The 19,157-nt window shown below is 39.9% G+C and overlaps 2 protein-coding genes across 2 annotated transcripts; both read right to left on the reverse strand.

Moving 5' to 3' along the window:
• Window positions 1-1,373: 1,373 nt before the first annotated feature.
• On the reverse strand, window positions 1,374-5,415 carry LOC120772888 (SET domain-containing protein SmydA-8). The gene is made up of 5 exons (XM_040101739.1): window positions 5,188-5,415; window positions 4,925-5,053; window positions 2,372-2,915; window positions 1,675-2,313; window positions 1,374-1,605 (listed from the first exon to the last, which is right to left on the reverse strand). Exons 1-5 carry the CDS (start codon window positions 5,238-5,240, stop codon window positions 1,453-1,455), a joined length of 1,518 nt encoding a protein of 505 aa, XP_039957673.1. The 5' UTR covers window positions 5,241-5,415; the 3' UTR covers window positions 1,374-1,452.
• A 5,040-nt stretch (window positions 5,416-10,455) lies between these two features.
• On the reverse strand, window positions 10,456-15,432 carry LOC120771315. The gene is made up of 4 exons (XM_040099254.1): window positions 15,345-15,432; window positions 12,029-12,166; window positions 10,759-11,893; window positions 10,456-10,684 (listed from the first exon to the last, which is right to left on the reverse strand). Exons 1-4 carry the CDS (start codon window positions 15,395-15,397, stop codon window positions 10,520-10,522), a joined length of 1,491 nt encoding a protein of 496 aa, XP_039955188.1. The 5' UTR covers window positions 15,398-15,432; the 3' UTR covers window positions 10,456-10,519.
• Window positions 15,433-19,157: the final 3,725 nt, after the last annotated feature.

Consider the following 19,157-nt stretch of genomic DNA (forward strand, 5'->3'; position numbering starts at 1 on the left):
GGGTCATAAGAGGTGATATGCTTCAAGGAAACACTCTGCTCTTGGTTTGTACTTTATTCTGTAGATATGCTTAATTTTAAGGTCATGTTGAACACTAAATAAAATTCTGGTTCTGTTCATAAAAGAAAATAAAGAGTTGAGGACGTAAAGAAGATGCTTAACTTCTGCAACAAATCGTTGCTTATGACCCAACCATACATCATTCATCAAACGCATAATTATTGGTGACGAGATACACTCATATGAATATGAGATGGAAACTATCCTATAATCTCTAAAAAATAAGCCGAAAACGAGAAGACCACTTGAGAAGGAGACTATTTGGAAGGTGATAATAGAAATTTGTGCAAAATTGCGTTATTTTTTTTTTGTCAGTCCGGGTCAAATTTGATCAGATGCTACTGTAGCCTGATTAAATACGGTTGATATGATTTGCTTGCCGCCGCAGCTACTATACTATATATTATAAAAGGAATGGAGACGACGCCTTCTAGGTGAGAGCCCTGAAATCAGTGTGATCATTTTGGTGTTGACGTGACATGAAAATTTTCCACTCGGCCGCCGTGCATATATAAGAAAGTGTCTGCCCACGGCGCAGAGGCCACTATGTGATCATATGGTGTTACTATGACATCATTTGATTTGCTAACATGAAATTTTGTTATTGTCAGCCGTGCAAATATAAGAAAGTGCCTGCTCACGGCGCAGAGTGCTACTAATTAGTAGTGATATTTGATCATATGATGTTACGAAGACATCATATAATTTGTTTATGTGACATATATTTATATATAAGAAAGTAAGTGCCCACGGTGGAAAAGGCCATTCATTAGATATGTGATCATATGATGTTACTATGACTTCATGTGATTTGTTGACGTGATATGAAATTATCTTTTTTAGCGGCCGAGCATATATAAGAAAGTGCCTGCTCACGGTGCAGAGGGCCTACGTCATCATATGATGTTACTATAACATCATGTGATCTGATATGTTGATGTGACATGAAACTTTTGTTCTTGACTTCCGTGGATTTATAAGAAAGTGCCTGCTCACGTAGGGCAGAGGGCCTCCGTCACTATGGAATTACTATAACATCATGGATCTGCCATTGACATGAAACTTTTGTTCTTGACTTCCGTGGATTTATAAGAAAGTGCCACTCCACGGTGCAGACGGCCACTTGGTAGTATGTTCAGATGATGTTACTATGGCATCATGTGATGATGTGATGTACCGGTGTTGATGTGTTATGGAATTTTTCTTAGCTGCTGTATATATTCACATATAAGTAAGTATAAAAGGAAATCGGAGCTGGTGGCCCTTAATAAGGTATGTCTACATATGTTAAGTGTATTTTGATCTATATTTTCTGTTGGCAACTCTTAAATGTAGCTGTATTTTACATTTATTCTGATTACTTTATATTTACAAAATTCTTGCATTTTACATTTAGTTTTCCACCAAATATTTTACATCGTTCTGCAGATCCTTTATCTCCTTCAATATGCTCTTAGTCATTTGACCCTCTGGTGTCTCAGGCGGTTCGTAAAGCAGCATGCGTACCGATTCGCGTAGCATCATTTCAACACGTTTAAGGTGTTCCTAAGCGAAAATAGTTAAATGTAATGAATACACAAACGTTTAGAAATTTCTTGCACCACTCCAACTTACCACCAACTCCGTCTTCTGGAGCTCCTTCTGGTCGTAACGCATTCGATGCAGTTCCGCAAGTGTATTCGCCATTTCGTAGAGCACAATTGCTTTCAGGCGTGAAATACCTGGTAAAATTATTTGCAACACACCGAATATATCCTGGCAGAGACGCACTTTGCGTTCATATACCCGACGGCCGGGCTGTAGTGCAAAATTCTGCAGTATTGAGCGCAAAATAGCCGCTATATTCTGTTTTATATCCAACAAAAGATAGTGATTGGGATGAAAAAAGCGTGTGAGTTTCGAAAGCAGTAGCTCATAACGCGTGATATCCTCTTTTGCGTGGAACATTTCCTCTTTGGCACGTTCGATTAGTTGTTGTACAGTATCTGGCGTTAGGGTGTGTTCACACTCCTGACATTTCCAGGTCCATAACTGCTTGGCGGCCGCACTTTTCGCTGATTTTTGTAACGGTATCGCTTCTGTTGTTGGATCCTTCTTTATCTTGACAATGTATCCAGTACGCTTATTCTCAGCACAACGAGCACACATAAAACTGCTCATATGTGAGCCCAGCTCGGTGGCATCCTCACAACGCTCACATTTACAGTCGAAATACTTGCCCTCCTTTAGTAGGTGACGCCGCTCATCGGTTCCCTAGCACAAAGAGATTAATAAAGTATAACAAATAAAGTCGGCAACAGCCGAAACATACCAACAGCACATTTGTATAACAGTTATATAATGGTTCTCCCTGCGTCACATCGCGTGTAGTGAATACTTTCATCAGATAGTTTTCATCATTACTAATCTGTACATTGGCTACACAACTGTGCGCCATAAGCGCCGTACGTGGATACAGGCCGCGCAGCTGACCTTCATCGGGCGCACGTATCTCAAAGCAGTTTACATCAATAATGCCTAAAATTTTTTGCAGCAACATTTCGTCGACACTCTGACCGTCCTTCAGATGTTTTGTCAAGCCCGCTTGGAGCACGGGTTGGACGACGTTCTTTTGCAATTCTTGCCATATTTCACTGCCGCGCCGCTCTTCCAAATGCGATTCCATTTGTAGTAACCGTTCGTAGTATGAAGCGTTTTCCGGATCCTCACGGAGCAGCAGACATTTGAGCAGTCCATAAGTATTAGGATTCTCTGTAAGTAATTCAATGCGTAAATCTTTCATGGCGGCAAGCAAACGGCAGTCGTATTCATTGTGGGACGCACAATTGTCGCAGAGTGCAAAGACGCGGCAGGTGCTATTAAAAATATAGTAGTTATTAGTGGTTCATAATGAGATTTTCAAACTAGATTTAGTGGTATATTTATAACTTAAATGGTTTAACAAAAATCCCCATATATATAACTTCCTATGGCTTCAAGCTATATTTATTGAGAACACTCAATATAGAGCATATTTGCAACTAAAGTCGAATAATAAAACTGATGTAACGGGTGATCCGAGTAAATGTTTTTTTTTTGACAAATCCCGACTGATGTATGGGACGACTGGGCGGATTTTACGTCGGGATCTTATATTGAAACCATACCAAATATAGCTTCTGCAAGAATTGATCCGCTCGACCTTCCCAAGCGACATCGTATTGCTCTATGGGCTCTTGAAAAGTTCCAAGAAGATCTGACGTTTTCTAGCCAAATTTTGTTCTGGCTCAATGGATATGTAAACAAGCAAAATTGCCACATTTGGAACGAAGAGCAACCTGAAGAGATTCAAAAGCTGTCATTTCATTCAAAAAAAACAACGGTCTGGTGTGACTTGTGGGCCGGAGGAATCATCGGTCGCCGATGAGAACGTAACCGTCAATAGCGACCGTTGTCGCGCCATGATTTGATTTCAAAAAGCCGGCGCCACTTCCCACACATCGAGAGAAAACTTCGGTGATCAGATAATTTCAGGTTTTTGGGCCGGTCGTAATGGCCGGATATGTAAAGTCTAAAGTCTATGCTGACAATCCCACTTCGATTCAGGCTTGGAGTAAAACATCACGCTTGACATTCATCAATTACCAGTCGAAATGCTCGAACTCAATCAATGAAAATTGGACTCAATGCATGGACCATTTGAGACGTAGCCACGGCCAATATAGGCCAAAATCAAAAATACACCAAGAACGACGGAAATAGACGTTACAACTGATTTGACCCGAACGTGAACAGAAAAAGGAAAGAAGAAATAGGTTCTAGTTTATATTTATTGTGCAAGCTCGACAGTTTTACTGTTGCCTCTTTCCATTATTTGGATTAGGATGTTCAGTATCGTAATCATTGAAATATGTATATTCTTGCTGAACATGCTTGTTTGGGATTAAAAACCCTTACTGCATATGCCTCTCTCTTTCTCTCTCTCTCTCACTCTCTCTCTCTCTCTCTGCTCTCGCTCTCTTTACACTCACTCTCTTTTCGTTTCTTAAGGAACCAAAAAAGCCTTTCTAGAAGAGTTTTGTTTAATACTCATTATTTGAAAATATACGTAGATTGCCTTTTATATTACGGGATTTGACAACTCTCTTTTGACATCCGAACGTTTTTTGTGTTGTTTAGAGTAACTTAAAATATTTATATCGGCCAAAAAAGGTATTAAGTCATTTTTTTTTTACAACTTTCGAAGTGTATTAACTCAGCAACAATGCATCGATGAACTTAATTAAATTTTTGGCGATGGACCAATGTTTATTGATGATATGGTGTATTCAATCGAGGTCGTAGATCACTGCCAGACGATTTTCGCGAAAGTCGTCATATACAAGTATCAATTATTGTTCCGGAGACTATTGATGCTGTGCGCAAAGTGGTATTGCAAAATCGTAATGTGCTTAACGTGGGATTAAGAAAACTATTGACATAAGTGGAACTAGAAATATATTGAATATATTTCAATACTGCATGAACATTTCGTTGTAAAAAAATTTGTTCACGTTGGATCCCATACAATGTGTTAATATCTCAAAAAAAGGTCGTGTCGATTAGTCGAAAGAAATGTTATAATAAAATACGATTTCGACACCTGAAGAGGCGGTTGATGCGGGCAGAACCCATGCTTCGGAGATACCTCAATCAGAGTGGCAAAAGTGCTTCGACGACAATTGTTTTAAACGTATGCAAAAGTGCTTACATATTAATGCACAATATTTTAAAAAATTATAAAACAATTTTTTATGTTTAATATTATGTTTTTGTGCTCCAATAACGAAATATGAAAGGCAACCCACGTATCCAAATCAGTTTTATAAAATATTCTTGCTTTTACCTGCAAAATTGTGTCGTTAATTTCAGGCAATTTGAGCAACGTCGCTCGCCGCTCAAAGCCAACAACAATATCGGCTGTTCTAGCAAAAAAGTTTCGCCGGCTTTGATGTCCACAGCTGCTGTAACATATCTACACACAAAATATGAATTATTAGCCATTAGTGTAAATAACAAAATGCTGCTGATATAATAAGTCAAAAATAGAAAACAGGCACACGGGAAAATAATGCACGAAAACATTTGAAAAGGATTTCAGCAAAATACCTGCCCAACTCGTCGTTGCTCTCGACTTTGCACTTTTTAGCAAACACATCCATTGATGTTTCGGTCGATAATTATTATAGTTGGAGTTTTTTAGTTAAACGTGCTTTAAAAATATATATTTTTACATTACACAACGCTTCGAGTTACATTATATGTGCTTCAAAACCATTTACCGTTGTTTTTTTTTTAATTTTACCGTAGGCTTTTCGTAGAGAAATAATTTTTATAAATTCTGTTTGCAAATACTTTTATAACTTTTAAACGTTACTTTTAAGAAAATAATTAACTTTACATTTGAACACCGCTTGGATTATTTTCGAATTTTTCGCGTTTGCGAGTCGAGTAAATTTCAACTAATGGCACAAGTAATGCATCCGTCGAATGCAATTTATACACGCCGTCGTAAATTTAATTTTAAAGATGCATTTCTAGTCTCCGAGCTAACAATATAGGAACGCATATACATATATGTATATGTACATTTTATTTATTTGTATGTATTTATACGCGAATATTTTACAATTAGAGCAGGGCATTAAACAACAGATGTAACACCGACAATACGAAAGGCACGTTGGGAGAACAATGCTAAAAGCTAGAGAACATGTAATGCATTATAAAAGAGTGCCCTATTTCTGCACCATCACTCGGTTGCGTCAGAACACGCTGTCTCACGTTCTTATCAAAGAACAGTTCCATTTATAAGTATGTGCTTCATCCTTCTTCTTACTGGCATAGAAAGCGCTTACGCGGTTATATCCGAGTTAGTAACAGCGCGCCAGTCGTTTCTTCTTTTCGCAAGGTGGCGCCAATTGGAGACTCCAAGCAAAGTCAGGTCCTTCTCCACCTGGTCCTTCCAACGGAGTGTAGGTCTTCCTCTTCCTCTGCTTCTCCGCTGGAGTGTTTTCATCCATACGGACGACATGACCTAGACAGCGTAGACGCTGTGTTTTAATTTGCTAAACTATGTCAATGTCGTCGTATATCCATACATCGTTCCATCGAATGCGATATTCGCCGTGGCCAAAGCGAGGAGGGCCATAAATCTTTCGCAGAACTTTTCTCTTGAAAACTCGTAACGTTGACTCATCATGTTGTCATCGTCCATGCCTCTGCACCATATAGCAAGTGCTAATGTAATATCGCGGGAAGCTGGCTGTTAGCTGCTTCTATAAAAGAAATGCAGGCACGGTGCCTGGCCAGTGCTTGGGTGACGCTCAAGCTGCGAGGTGATGTGATTTAACAGTCATAATGTAATTTCGCGGGAAGCTGGCTGTGATTTAACAGTCATAATGTAATTCCACGGGAAGCTGGCTGTTGGCTGCTTCTATAAAAGAGATGCAAGCAAGGCGCCTGGCCAGTGCTTGGGTGACGCTCACGCCGCGGTGTGATGTGATTTAACAGTCATAATGTAATCTCGCGGGAAGCTGACTGTGATTTAACAGCCATAATGTAATCCCGCGGGAAGCTGGCTGTTAGCCGCTTCTATAAAGGAAAAGTAGGCACGGTGCCTGGCCAGTGCTTGGGTGACGCTCACGCCGCGGTGTGATGTGATTTAACAGTCATAATGTAATCTCGCGGGAAGCTGGCTGTTAGCCGGTACTATAAAAGAAATGCAGGCACGGTGCCTGGCCAGTGCTTGGGTGACGCTCACGCCGCGTGTGATGTGATTTAACAGTCATAATGTAATTCAGTCAAGCTGGCTGTTGCGTTCTATAAAGAAATGTAGGCACGGTGCCTGCCAGTGCTTGGGATGTACGCTCACGCGGGAAGCTGGCTGTGATTTAACAGTCATAATGTAATTCCACGGGAAGCTGGCTGTTAGCTGCTTCTATAAAAGAAATGCAAGCACGGTGCCTGGCCAGTGCTTGGGTGACGCTCAAGCTGCGAGGTGATGTGATTTAACAGTCATAATGTAATCCCGCGGGAAGCTGGCTGTGATTTAACAGTCATAATGTAATTCCGCGGGAAGCTGGCTGTTGGCTGCTTCTATAAAAGAGATGCAAGCAAGGCGCCTGGCCAGTGCTTGGGTGACGCTCACGCCGCGGTGTGTATTTACAGTCATAATGTGTGCGGTATGTGATTTAACAGTCATAATGTAATCTCGCGGGAAGCTGGCTGTGATTTAACAGTCATAATGTAATGTAGGAGCTGGCTGGCCAGTGCTTGGGTGACGCTCACGCCGCGTGATGTGATTTAACAGTCATAATGGAATCCCGCGGGAAGCTGGCTGTTAGCCGGTTCTATAAAGGAAATGTAGGCACGGTGCCTGGCCAGTGCTTGGGTGACGCTCACGCCGCGTTGTGATGTGATTTAACAGTCATAATGTAATCCCGCGGGAAGCTGGCTGTGATTTAACAGTCATAATGTAATTCCACGGGAAGCTGGCTGTTGGCTGCTTCTATAAAAGAGATGCAAGCAAGGCGCCTGGCCAGTGCTTGGGTGACGCTCACGCCGCGGTGTGATGTGATTTAACAGTCATAATGTAATCTCGCGGGAAGCTGACTGTGATTTAACAGCCATAATGTAATCCCGCGGGAAGCTGGCTGTTAGCCGGTTCTATAAAGGAAATGTAGGCACGGTGCCTGGCCAGTGCTTGGGTGACGCTCACGCCGCGTTTTGATGTGATTTAACAGTCATAATGGAATCCCGCGGGAAGCTGGCTGTTAGCCGGTTCTATAAAGGAAATGTAGGCACGGTGCCTGGCCAGTGCTTGGGTGGCGCTCAAGCTGCGAGGTGATGTGATTTAACAGTCATAATGTAATTTCGCGGGAAGCTGGCTGTGATTTAACAGTCATAATGTGATTCCGCGGGAAGCTGGCTGTTAGCTGCTTCTATAAAAGAAATGCATGCACGGTGCCTGGCCAGTGCTTGGGTGGCGCTCAAGCTGCGAGGTGATGTGATTTAACAGTCATAATGTAATTTCGCGGGAAGCTGGCTGTGATTTAACAGTCATAATGTAATCCCGCGGGAAGCTGGCTGTTAGCTGCTTCTATAAAGGAAATGCAGGCACGGTGCCTGGCCGGTGCTTGGGTGACTTTCATGACGCGGTGTGATGTCATTTGTTGTTGGTGTTGATGCTGGTTCCAAGATAGACTAAATTATCTACAATTTCGAAGTTATGACTGTCAACAGTTTCGTGGGTGCCTAGTCGCGAGTGCGACGACTGTTTGTTTGATAACAGGAGATATTTCGTCTTTATCCTGCCATAACAAATAAAGGGTGATCCATTTTGAGGATCCTTATAATTTTATCAATGAAAAACATAGAAACTTCAAATTTAATGGGGAAAGTTTATCACTATTCGAAAGAACATGCTTTGACGTTAAATTTGAAGGTTATCTCTTTCAAATGTTGGCAGCGGCTACGTCTCAGATGATCCATCCGTTGAGTCCACTGACTCATTCAAGCATTTCGACTAGTAACTAGCGCATAACTTGCGTGTTGTTTTGCTCCAGGGCCTGAATTAAAGCGGGATTGTTCGCATAGACTTTAGACTTTACATATCCCCACAAGAAAAAGTCTAACGGTGCGATATTACACAATCTTGGTTACCAATCGACCAGCTCAAAACGTGAAGTTATCTGCTCATCGAAGTGTTCTCTCAATAAATCCATTGATGGTTGCGATGTATGGGATCTGGCGCCGTCTTATTAAAACCAAATATCGCCGAGATCACAAGGTTCAATTTCAGACATCAAATAGTTACGTTCTCATCGGCACCCTTTTATGAAGAAATATGAAGCGATGTTTCCACCGACCCACAAGCCACACCAAACCGTTGTTTTTTCTAGATGAAGTGGCAATTCTTGAATCTCTACAGGTTGCTCTTCGTCCCAAATCCGGCAATTTTGCTAGCTTACATACCCATTGCGCCAAAAATGGGCCGCCTCATCGCTGAACAAAATTTGTCTTGAAAACATCGGATCTTCTCGGAACTTTTCAAGAGCCCATAGAGCGAAGTGATGTCGCTTGAGAAGGTCGAGCGGCTTCAGTTCTTGCACAAGCTGTATTCAGTACGCTTTTAATCTCGATGTAAAAGCGTAGTCGGTCCATAAGTCAGTCCGATTTACTGTGAGCGCCGAATCGACTTTTCACGGTCTTCGTCTTCGTCTACACCTCCAGCTACGGCTACTTTATTTTCTTCACTGCGTGCTGGATGTGCTCTATGCGGTGGAATATTATCCAATAATGAATGATGGGTTTCAAGATGGCTGATGGTGGTTCGAAAGGTACTCTCAGTGTTACATTCTTTACAGAACGTGAATTTTCGCAATAAAGTTGAACGATTTGTAAATTTTTTTCAGGCGTGAGTGTTTCCATGAAGAAATGCCACGACTCACGCGAAATCTGTCAAAAAATAGCTATTGATAAACTACTACTTAGATCACCTGTTATTTGAATGTTTGGTGTATATGTAGATCCAGTGTGAGGATCCATAAGTCACATGTCGGACTGAGAGTCGTACAAAAATGTAAGGTTCCATTTCGTGTGGCTATTTCTATTTCGGGATTGGCTTGCTCAGTAGTCGTCCCAAGGACTGACGGAACCAAGCACAAAAATGGCGTCGAATCATAACGTCACTGTGTTCAACTAAGACTGCTGAGAGCGGCCTTAAACCGGTAAACGAATTTTTTGTGCAAGCTGTCGAATAACAATCCTATAGAAACTAATTTCATCGTCTGACATAAATGACTTACGGGGTGACATGGCTTTCCTCGAGCAAAAACGGGCTATTTTTCATAATTCTTTTCCATACAAAAACTTAATATGTTTTTCAAACTTATTTAAGAAAAACATATTTTTCAAAGATTTTGTAAAATTTTCAGAAGAAAATAATCAAAACTCGACCATTACGATATAATTTCTTGTAGTCCCTCTGAAAAAAAGGGGTCTCCGCGTCCCGTCCAACTAACCGTTAAAAGCTCTAAAAGCTTACATAATGAGCTTAATTCAGACAATAGATGCATTAAGCTTTTCATTCTCTATTCAAAAAAAGTAAGATCTCTAATAATATTTTTTCTAACTTAGCATTGTTATAGACCACTATTTTTTTCTATAATTGCACTGTCGATAAAAGCTCTAAGCTTCAATAAACCGAAGTATTTGTTGAAATCTTCCAAAAGAAACTTAAATCTATAAAAATATTTTCTGTTATTTCAACTGAACTAAACTCAATGCGACGATACATTACAAAATTTATGAAAACCCTTATCTAATTCCTCTGTTACCTCGCGACCTAAGTTTACCTAAATAAAACAACATAAATTGTATGCCCGAAAACTATATTGTTTATCAATTCTAGCATATTTTTTAAATACTACGTAATATTTCAGGCGCCACTGCGCTTGGAACTAAGCTGTCTTAAATTCTCCTCGATACGTTTTTGCTCCATGGCTATACGGCTCACTAAATGTCCTTCCGGCGAATTGCTTGGTTCGAAACGTAGCATCTCTTTAGCTTTTGCTGCGATGTCACGTGCGTCTTCCAATTTTTCCTATGTAATATGAAAATAATATATCAGCGTTTATAATTTTCTTCGAAACCACTCAAAAATGTCACTAAGCTCACCTGAAAAATCAGTGCTGCATTTTCCGCCTCCTTGTCCTCAAAAATCAACTCAGCGTGTTCCATATAAGATAACAGGTATTCATACAACGCAATGCCATACAACTTAGAGACACCCGGCAGCACTGCACGCACCAAGGGCAAAATTTCCTCGCACAACTCCAATTTGCGCTCCAACAAGTCTTTACCCGGTATACACATGGGATTCATGAGTACGGCCCGCAATATGGATGCAATATTCTGTTTGATCTCCACCAAGACAAAATGGTTTTGATGAAAATGTGCGCTGTACTTCGCCAGCAAGCTTTCATATGCCAACAGCTCACTGTTGGCCTCCAACATAGACTCGCCGACATCGACCAGCAATTGTTTTACCATATCCGTCGCCATCGTAGCCGCACAGTTGGTGCATTTCCATTCATCACCACCCTTACCGTCTCGCATGGGCGCCAGGCACACCACAAAGCCGTTCGCACATTTCGAACACTTCAGCGAGCTCATGTGTGTGCCGAGCTCCAGTGGATCACTGCAGCGCGCACACGCGCATTCGATGCCCTTCGTCAAGCGCAGTTCATGCTGTCGCTGACTGGTGCCCATTAGTGGATTTGTATATGTGTTGTAGATGATGTCGCCGGCACGTATACGCACCGATGCGTACAATATCAAACGAAAGGATTCGTCGAAGGTGACGACCGTATTGGGTACACAGTTGTGCGGTAGTTGTGCGCCGCACACGTACACCCCTTTCAAGGTGTTGCCGTCGCTAGCGGTCACTTCGAAAGCGTTGGCGTCGATGCGCCAACAAAGTGTGTGCAATAATTCGTGCGTGACCTTGACGCGCTTGAAGGCATGCGCTATGCCCGACTGTAGTAACGGTGTGACGATTTGCAAATCTTGCTCCTGCCACGCCTCGCTATCGACCACGTTGGCGCCTGGTGTCGCGCTCAACGCTGCGCACTGTTCGCTACAAGCTGGATTCTCCATGAGTAACAGTAATTTGAGCACGCCGAAAATGGCGTAATTTTCTACGAGCAGATTTTTGGAAATCTCAGCGCCGGCAGCGCCCTCGCAGAAGAAATCACAGTCGTAGGTATTGTGTGTGGTGCAATCGATGCAAAGCGGAAAGAACTCGCATTTCCTATAAACAAATGTTTTGTGTATTATTATGGTGTGAGTGTGAGGTTAGGGTTTGTGTTAAGTACGTGTTTAGTTAAAAGTTGAAAGCGTATTAGCAGGTCGCATGGCTATTTATTGTTGTAGCGTGTAAATTTACTTGCACATTACGAAGGAGTCCTGCAGACATTGACTGCACTTCATCTGTTCACACTCCCAGAAGGGCGCCACAAGCAGCGGCTGCTCCTCCAATATAACATCGCCAGGCGAAAGCTCAGCGGTAGCCACCAGGTGTCGGCTGGAAGTGCAAAAGTGATGGAGAAAAAATTAAAAAGTGGAAATAACATTACTGCAGCGAAATGTAAATAGAGCGTCTCTTTCCGCTGCTGATACGATACTGTTGCTATTTATGGTAAAACCGGATAGTGGAAGCATTTCGAAGCGCATTAATACGAGGTTTGTGCAAAAAGTATTGCCGGGTTACGCATATTCGATTTTCTATTGTTTTGTTGGTACTCTTATCCCTTACTTATGCTGACAAGGTCGGTCATTTTGAATGTTTTGTTAACTTTTGACAGTTTTTTTGCTTGGACTCGTTTTGGTTCGTCTTCGTTTTTTTTTGTCTATTTTTGGTCACTTTTGACCAAAAATAGCGTCGCCTTGACATCGCTCAAGAGATTTTAGGCTCAGACCGCGACTACCCAGATCTACTCCAGAGAGTCATAAGTGGTTACGAATCATAAGTTTATGGTTTAATTGTAGACTGCGAAAAGCTTGATATTTTGAGGTTAGGACGCTAACTTAAAGCTAAAAATTATCACCGCCTGCTTCTCTTTTGCTGAGGATTTACTTTACTTCATTTTACCCTCATTATCGATCGGATTTGATTGCTTACTTCTCTTATTATTTTTAAAATCTTCCACGAAGTTTGTAATACCCAAAGAAAACCTTGGAGAACCTTTTCATATGTAAATGATGAGCGTGTCCTGCTGTGTCGATTTATCCATCTCCGTCTATCTGTTCGCCAGTCTATATATATTAGTTATTGAGATACCGCGCTGTAATTTTTCATACGTTCTTTTCTTCCCAAAAAACTGTTAATTCGATGGATTCGCCGATATCGCCCAACTAAAGCCAAGACCTATTATGCAGTCTTACAAACTGATCGATTAAAATAAAGTCCTTGTATGGAAATGTACCTGTAAAGTCTATTCTAGCTTCGATGCAGCTTCTGGAAAACGCGATGAGAAAGCGTTCGCGGATATTGGCCGTTATAACACGATATTGGCCGACTTTTTTCCAGGAATTTGATGAAACCGACGCGGACGGTCTCTGTTTTCAACAAGACGGTGCATCGCCTTATGTTTCACGTCACAAATCGTGATCTCAAGTGGTCTCGTAGACAACATTCAACGCAATATAGCCGAAATGCTGCACCGGGTCATCGAAAATTAGCGTAACCGGGTGAAGATATGCAAATGGAGTTGTAGTGGCCATTTGGCCGACATTTTGTGCAATTCATAAATGGCATACATTGTCACAAAAAAGCACCCGGAAATTGTTATTAAATTCCTCAGGTAAATGATATTTAAAAAAATGTATTTTGCTAAGTTGGTAGGACTGTCCTTAATTTCTATGCCAAATATGAGCGCGATCTGTTGACCACTTTGTTTACAGCAGCTGCTTAAGTCGGTGCACCTCGATAGTGCGTTGGAATTTTTATCGTGGAAAAAAATATCGAACAAAGAATTTGTCTCAAATTTTGTATTTCGATTATATATTTGATTCAGTTTTATCAAAAACACAAGCCTACGAGTGGTACAAAGCCTTCAAAGACGGTCAAGAGATAATTAAAAACATGCTTCGTTCTGGCCGACTTTCGACATCTTCAACTGATGAATTAATAAAAAATGACGGATATGGTGCTTGAAAATCGTCAGACAAGTGTTAGAGAGATAGCCAGAGAGCTCGACATCTCACGCGAGTCCGTGCGAATGATTTTGGTGGATATTTTAGGTATGAAAGGCGTTATTGCTCGACACGTTACGATAAAGCTGATTTTTTTTAAAGAGTATCATAAACACATCTCTTTGGACACGATAAATATGCAAATTCCGATTCTACATTCATGGAAAACATTATAACTGACGATGAGACATGGGTATATGAGTTTGACGTGCAAACAAGTCAAGAATAATCGGAATGGCAGAAAAAAACCACCCGAAACCAAAAAATCCACGCCAAAGCCGCTCAAAAATGAAGATGATGCTCATTGCTTTTTTCCAATTTTCGCGGTTAGGTCAATAAGGAGTTCTAATATGGTCGTAAACGGCCGAAAATGCGGAAGAACAATTCATGTATTTTACTTGATGATAATGCATCATCGCATCGAGCCACGATTGTGACCGAATATATAACCAAAAACGCAATAAATACCATCAATCAACCAACGTATTAAAATTTCCGCTCCTGGAACCCGTTTTCAATCGATCGCAGAGATAAAACCAAATTCGCTGAAGGGGCTGAAGGTCATCCCAAAAATTGCTTATGAAAAGTGTTTCGAGAACTGGAAAAATCGTTGGTGGTGGCTGGTAGTGTTACATCTGAAGGCGTCAAAATAAATGTTGATGAATAATTAAATATTTTCCGGGTACTTTTTTGTCACAATATAAAATTGTCTGCATAACAAAAAAAACAGAACCTGTTATGATGAAATTTCAGTGTTTTATTTCATTTTAATATCACTTCGTTCTTGTTGGTAGACCCTATATTTTTTATATATTTTTTGCATATCAAATATTACTTGTAGTTTTATTTAAAGAAAATTGATTTTATGTACATATATTAGATTTTATTTTTTTTGTGCTATCTTTCATTTATTTCACTAATTTTTCGTTGTTTTATTGAATTTTAACCAGTTTTTTTCATAAAAGTTTATAAATGTATATAATTTAGATCATTTCTCCTCACTAAAAATATTTTGTTGCTAATTTTTAATAACGGAATTTGCTTTTTTTATTTTCTTAAATTTCCTTTATTTTTATTTATTATGTTTTTTAATATTATAGTGCCTAAAAAATAAATTTATTTATTTTAACACATTTTTCTAACCAAAAAAAATTATTACATATTTTAAAAATTAATTGTTTTAATTATGTGAAAATTATTACAATTTTTTTAAAGTAATTTTTTTAAATTTATTTTTTTAAATTTATTTTTTTTAAATTTTTTTGTCTTAATTATTATTTTAAAATTTTTTCATTCTTTAAAAATTTTAAATTTATTTTTTTAAATTTTATTTTAAAATTTTTTCATTCTTTAAAAATTTGTATTACCTTATTATACACCTCGTGCTTGAATAAATTTTTACAAATTATGCAATAATTTTATTTTTATTTATTTTTATTATGTTGGAATTTAACTTTGATTTGGTTGACTTAAATTAACACTTTCTGCAAACAAACGCATTAACCAACCTTGGAGTACTAGAATTTTTCACAATCTTCACTTTTTCACTTAAACTTTGCATTTCAGCATAGAAATCTTAAATGCCTAACGTGCTTTACGTATTGTGTGTGCCAACCGGCAATCGCTTCGTAATTGAGCAATAAAAAATCGGCAAGAAGCAGACACTAACTACAACAAAAGCCAAAAAGTCTGGGTACCAAGTGCCCTACAGTGGCAGATAAGGCTTAATTACCGTTATGAAAAATCGTATAAATTTTTTTTACATATATTTATGTAATTATTGTTATTTTTACTAATACATATGAAATATGTAAGTTGTTTTTGCTTTCAAATATAGTAAATTAAATATACCTGGTACATAGAGCCGATGCTAGTTTGTTTTGTGGCAATTGCCGCTGCTTGTGAGGCGTTTGTAGGGTACATCATAGGCATCCATGCGCCCGATAGCAATAAATAGCTACTTCTCGTCTAGTTTATTTGAAAAGAAAAACATTTACACTACACTAATTGAAAGCATGAAAATTACCTTACAACGAACTTGCCACCTGACGACGAACGAATCAAATTAAGCCCCAGTAATTGCCAATATTTGTTAAAATGAACGGAAAATGTCATTTAGTCATTTAGATAAGATGAGCTTCCCGAGCAGATGAGATAAGATGATATTATAATAATAAAATTTTCATCGAACACTCTTTTCGAGTTCTAAACCTGCGAAGATTCATGTGCCGAGGTACAAAATGTTGAATTCAACATCCCCAAATCAATCGAAAGTAATTCTAATCAACATGTCGAAAGCACAATTTGGTCTACGTAACAGAAACGGAACCGGAAAAAGATCGTCAATTAGACGACATCCCTGAGAATGATATCTTTTACTTATACATATGTGTCACTAAAACATAGAACATTCTTCGTACATTTGGTGAAAGCCTGATTTTTTCCACCCCAGCTGCCCAATGTCTCTTAAATTGACGCATTGGGAGCCGTGAAATATGTCTATTCTCATCCGGCTGAAGGCTAGACCTCCACATAGATAACTTTCCAGCCTCACATCATCTTTTGTGCATGCGCTGCATTCCTCCGAATTCCCTTATCCCATTTTTTGCAGGTGGAGTCTTAAGAATAGGTGCCCTGTGATGCCCCCTACAATGTTACAAAGCTCCATTTTGCCTAGCAGTAGGAGCTTTTTGGTCTGTCCACCGTCAACACTACTCCTGTATTGCTTGTATTCCAAGACCTGAGATGTCCATCTAGAATCCATTGTTTCAAACAACCCTTGAAGGAGCTGATTGGACTGGGGTAGCTTAGGGAAAATGTGTTCCCAGCTGCTCTCGAGCGGGACAGCTCGTCTGCCTTTTCATTTCCTTGTATTCCCATATCACAGGATACCTAGATGTTTATGGACTTGCTGGTTAGAGCGGCAGCTTGAAAGACTGAATTGTAAGTCATTTAGTTTGAAGCTGCCTTCTGTGTACGGATTACTATAGAAGAAGCCAGCTCCTGTTCCTGTCCGTCTTTGATCTGTTAGAGAATATATAGATTTCGCCATTGGACCTGTCGATTACAGAGCCATTTTTCCAATCTTCTCTACTGGGGAATGAAAACAATGTGTTTAGTTGCTCGTGGATCTCGTTTTCTCGGTCACAGTGACACCTTAACTCGAGTTTATTAACAAGATCGAGTATGATGCCATGACTGTCGCGCCGTAAATTGGTGTGATTTAACAGTCATGAGGTGACCTAACGGTAAGCTGGCTGTTAGCTGGCTCTATAAAAGCAACGCAGGCACCGTGCCTGGGCAGTGCTTAGGCGACTGTCGCGCCATGGAGTGGCTGACCGTAAGCATTGCTTCATACTTCACTTCTATGTATATTGACCGGTTGTCGAGAATAACATCCAGAGCCTTTGTTGAGGTAGTTTTCATTGCACCAAAAAATTCCTAACAAAATTACTCCCAGAATTCTTTCTGTACGCCTTGTAGCAGACGAGCTTGTCGAGGAGAAGTAATAACTCATTAATCAAGGACAAAGGGGATAGTAACCTATCCCGTGGTGCCACAAAGGATCTGGCCAGCGTTTTTTTTTTAAGAAGGACGTAAATTGAAGAATTTTATACAGCATGGTGTATATCAATTGCAATCAGATGGCAACACTGTAAACTAATTACTTGCAGATCATGTGCGAAAGAAACCGATTTGTGCGTTAATTCAAAATTATTTTTAAATACAAAACAATCCTACATATTCATACATACATACATATTTGCATGTATGTATATTTAACTCATTGTGTTGCACCTCGCTAAATTTTGTCTTAATGTGATTATGTATTTATACAGTTTTTTTGTTGTGCAGTAAGCAGGGAATTCTTAAAGGGATATTTTTAGTTTTCGAAAGCAAGCAAAAATTGTCTGCCTTCCTGAGCACACTCACATTTACACCACACTTGGGCAGCGCTGCTATTTACGTGCAGATGACTGTACATACATACATATGTATGTGTGTATGTATGTACGGATGAATGTAAGTGCAAATGTGTGTTTGAGTGTTTGTATATATGCATGTATGTCTACATATGAACACAAAAAGTACGTATTTTAAAATTTAAAATGTAAATTGTTGCTATTTGTTGTTGCTATATTTTTTAAAATTATATTTCGATGTCAACGTACGATTTATCACGCTCGAATGGGCAATAATAGTGAAATATTTAGTATTTTGTAAAATAAATTAGCGTTGGCATAGTATTTGTGTAATGATGGACACTCAGCAAATCGTTGTTGTTGTTTTTTTTTAGTACAATACATTTTTCAACTCTCCGAGCTTTAGCAAAATAATCGTAAACCTGTGTGCCGTCACATTGGCGCGTTTTTTGGAGACACCTAAAGAGTTGCTTGGCGTGGTGTGATATCAAAATGTGACGCCATCTTTAAAAATGCTTTACGAGTATTTACTTTCTACGCCATAGCAGGCAGCCATCATTAATAACTGTTACATAAGGCCGTCACCGTATATTGGCTTGTTGTTGTTGCGGTTTGTTGGTTAGCATAAGTGTAATTTATCACCATCACATCGCAGATGTATTTTTCGCACAAAAAAGCCGTTTTTTTTTGTCGCAATCGCTCAGACCGAATCACTATGGCATATTGTGGTCATACAAACTAACAGAACAAAATCAAGTTCTTGGTTTGGCATAGATTATTGTTCAAAGTTATGATACCATCTCCTTGCCCAGATAAAATATACGGGTTCGTCGCGGGAACGGGCTCTTACGATGTTGTTATTGTTGTAACGGGTACCTGGTAAGGATTAGCTAAGTTGTCGTCGACATCATTCAACGGTAATCCTAAGAAACGTGCTGTTTCGACAGGGTCCGACCAAAGGGAGAGGAGTCACTGAAAGGCAATCGGTGAAGGTGTTGGTGGCTCCACTGTGAATGGCGGTACGTGTTTGCCGGATATTTGTTGCGTCCGAAGTCGGGTCGCCGTATTGTCTAATGTCGTCAACGTAGTTGAGGAATGACCTCTTAATGTTCCTACGAGACGGTTTCGCTCCAAGCAGTTGACTGCAAGGATGATTTCTGCGAAAGCACCCCAACAAGAACTGCTTGGAGAGGAGTTTATTATGCTCCTTAACTGGGTGATTACGGGCCTCACTATGTAGGTGTTCGATAGGACACATCAAGAGGCATCATATCGTAGCCCGGAGTTGCAGTATTCGGCGTTTCACTGCATCCAGGCGACCATAGAGGCGGCGTAATTAAGGACCAGCCGGCCGATAACCTCATTTCCCCATGTGTTGCCGGCTAGCGACTTGAGGAT

The sequence above is a fragment of the Bactrocera tryoni genome, chromosome 3 (assembly GCF_016617805.1).
Source record: "Bactrocera tryoni isolate S06 chromosome 3, CSIRO_BtryS06_freeze2, whole genome shotgun sequence".
NCBI lineage: Eukaryota > Metazoa > Arthropoda > Insecta > Diptera > Tephritidae > Bactrocera > Bactrocera tryoni.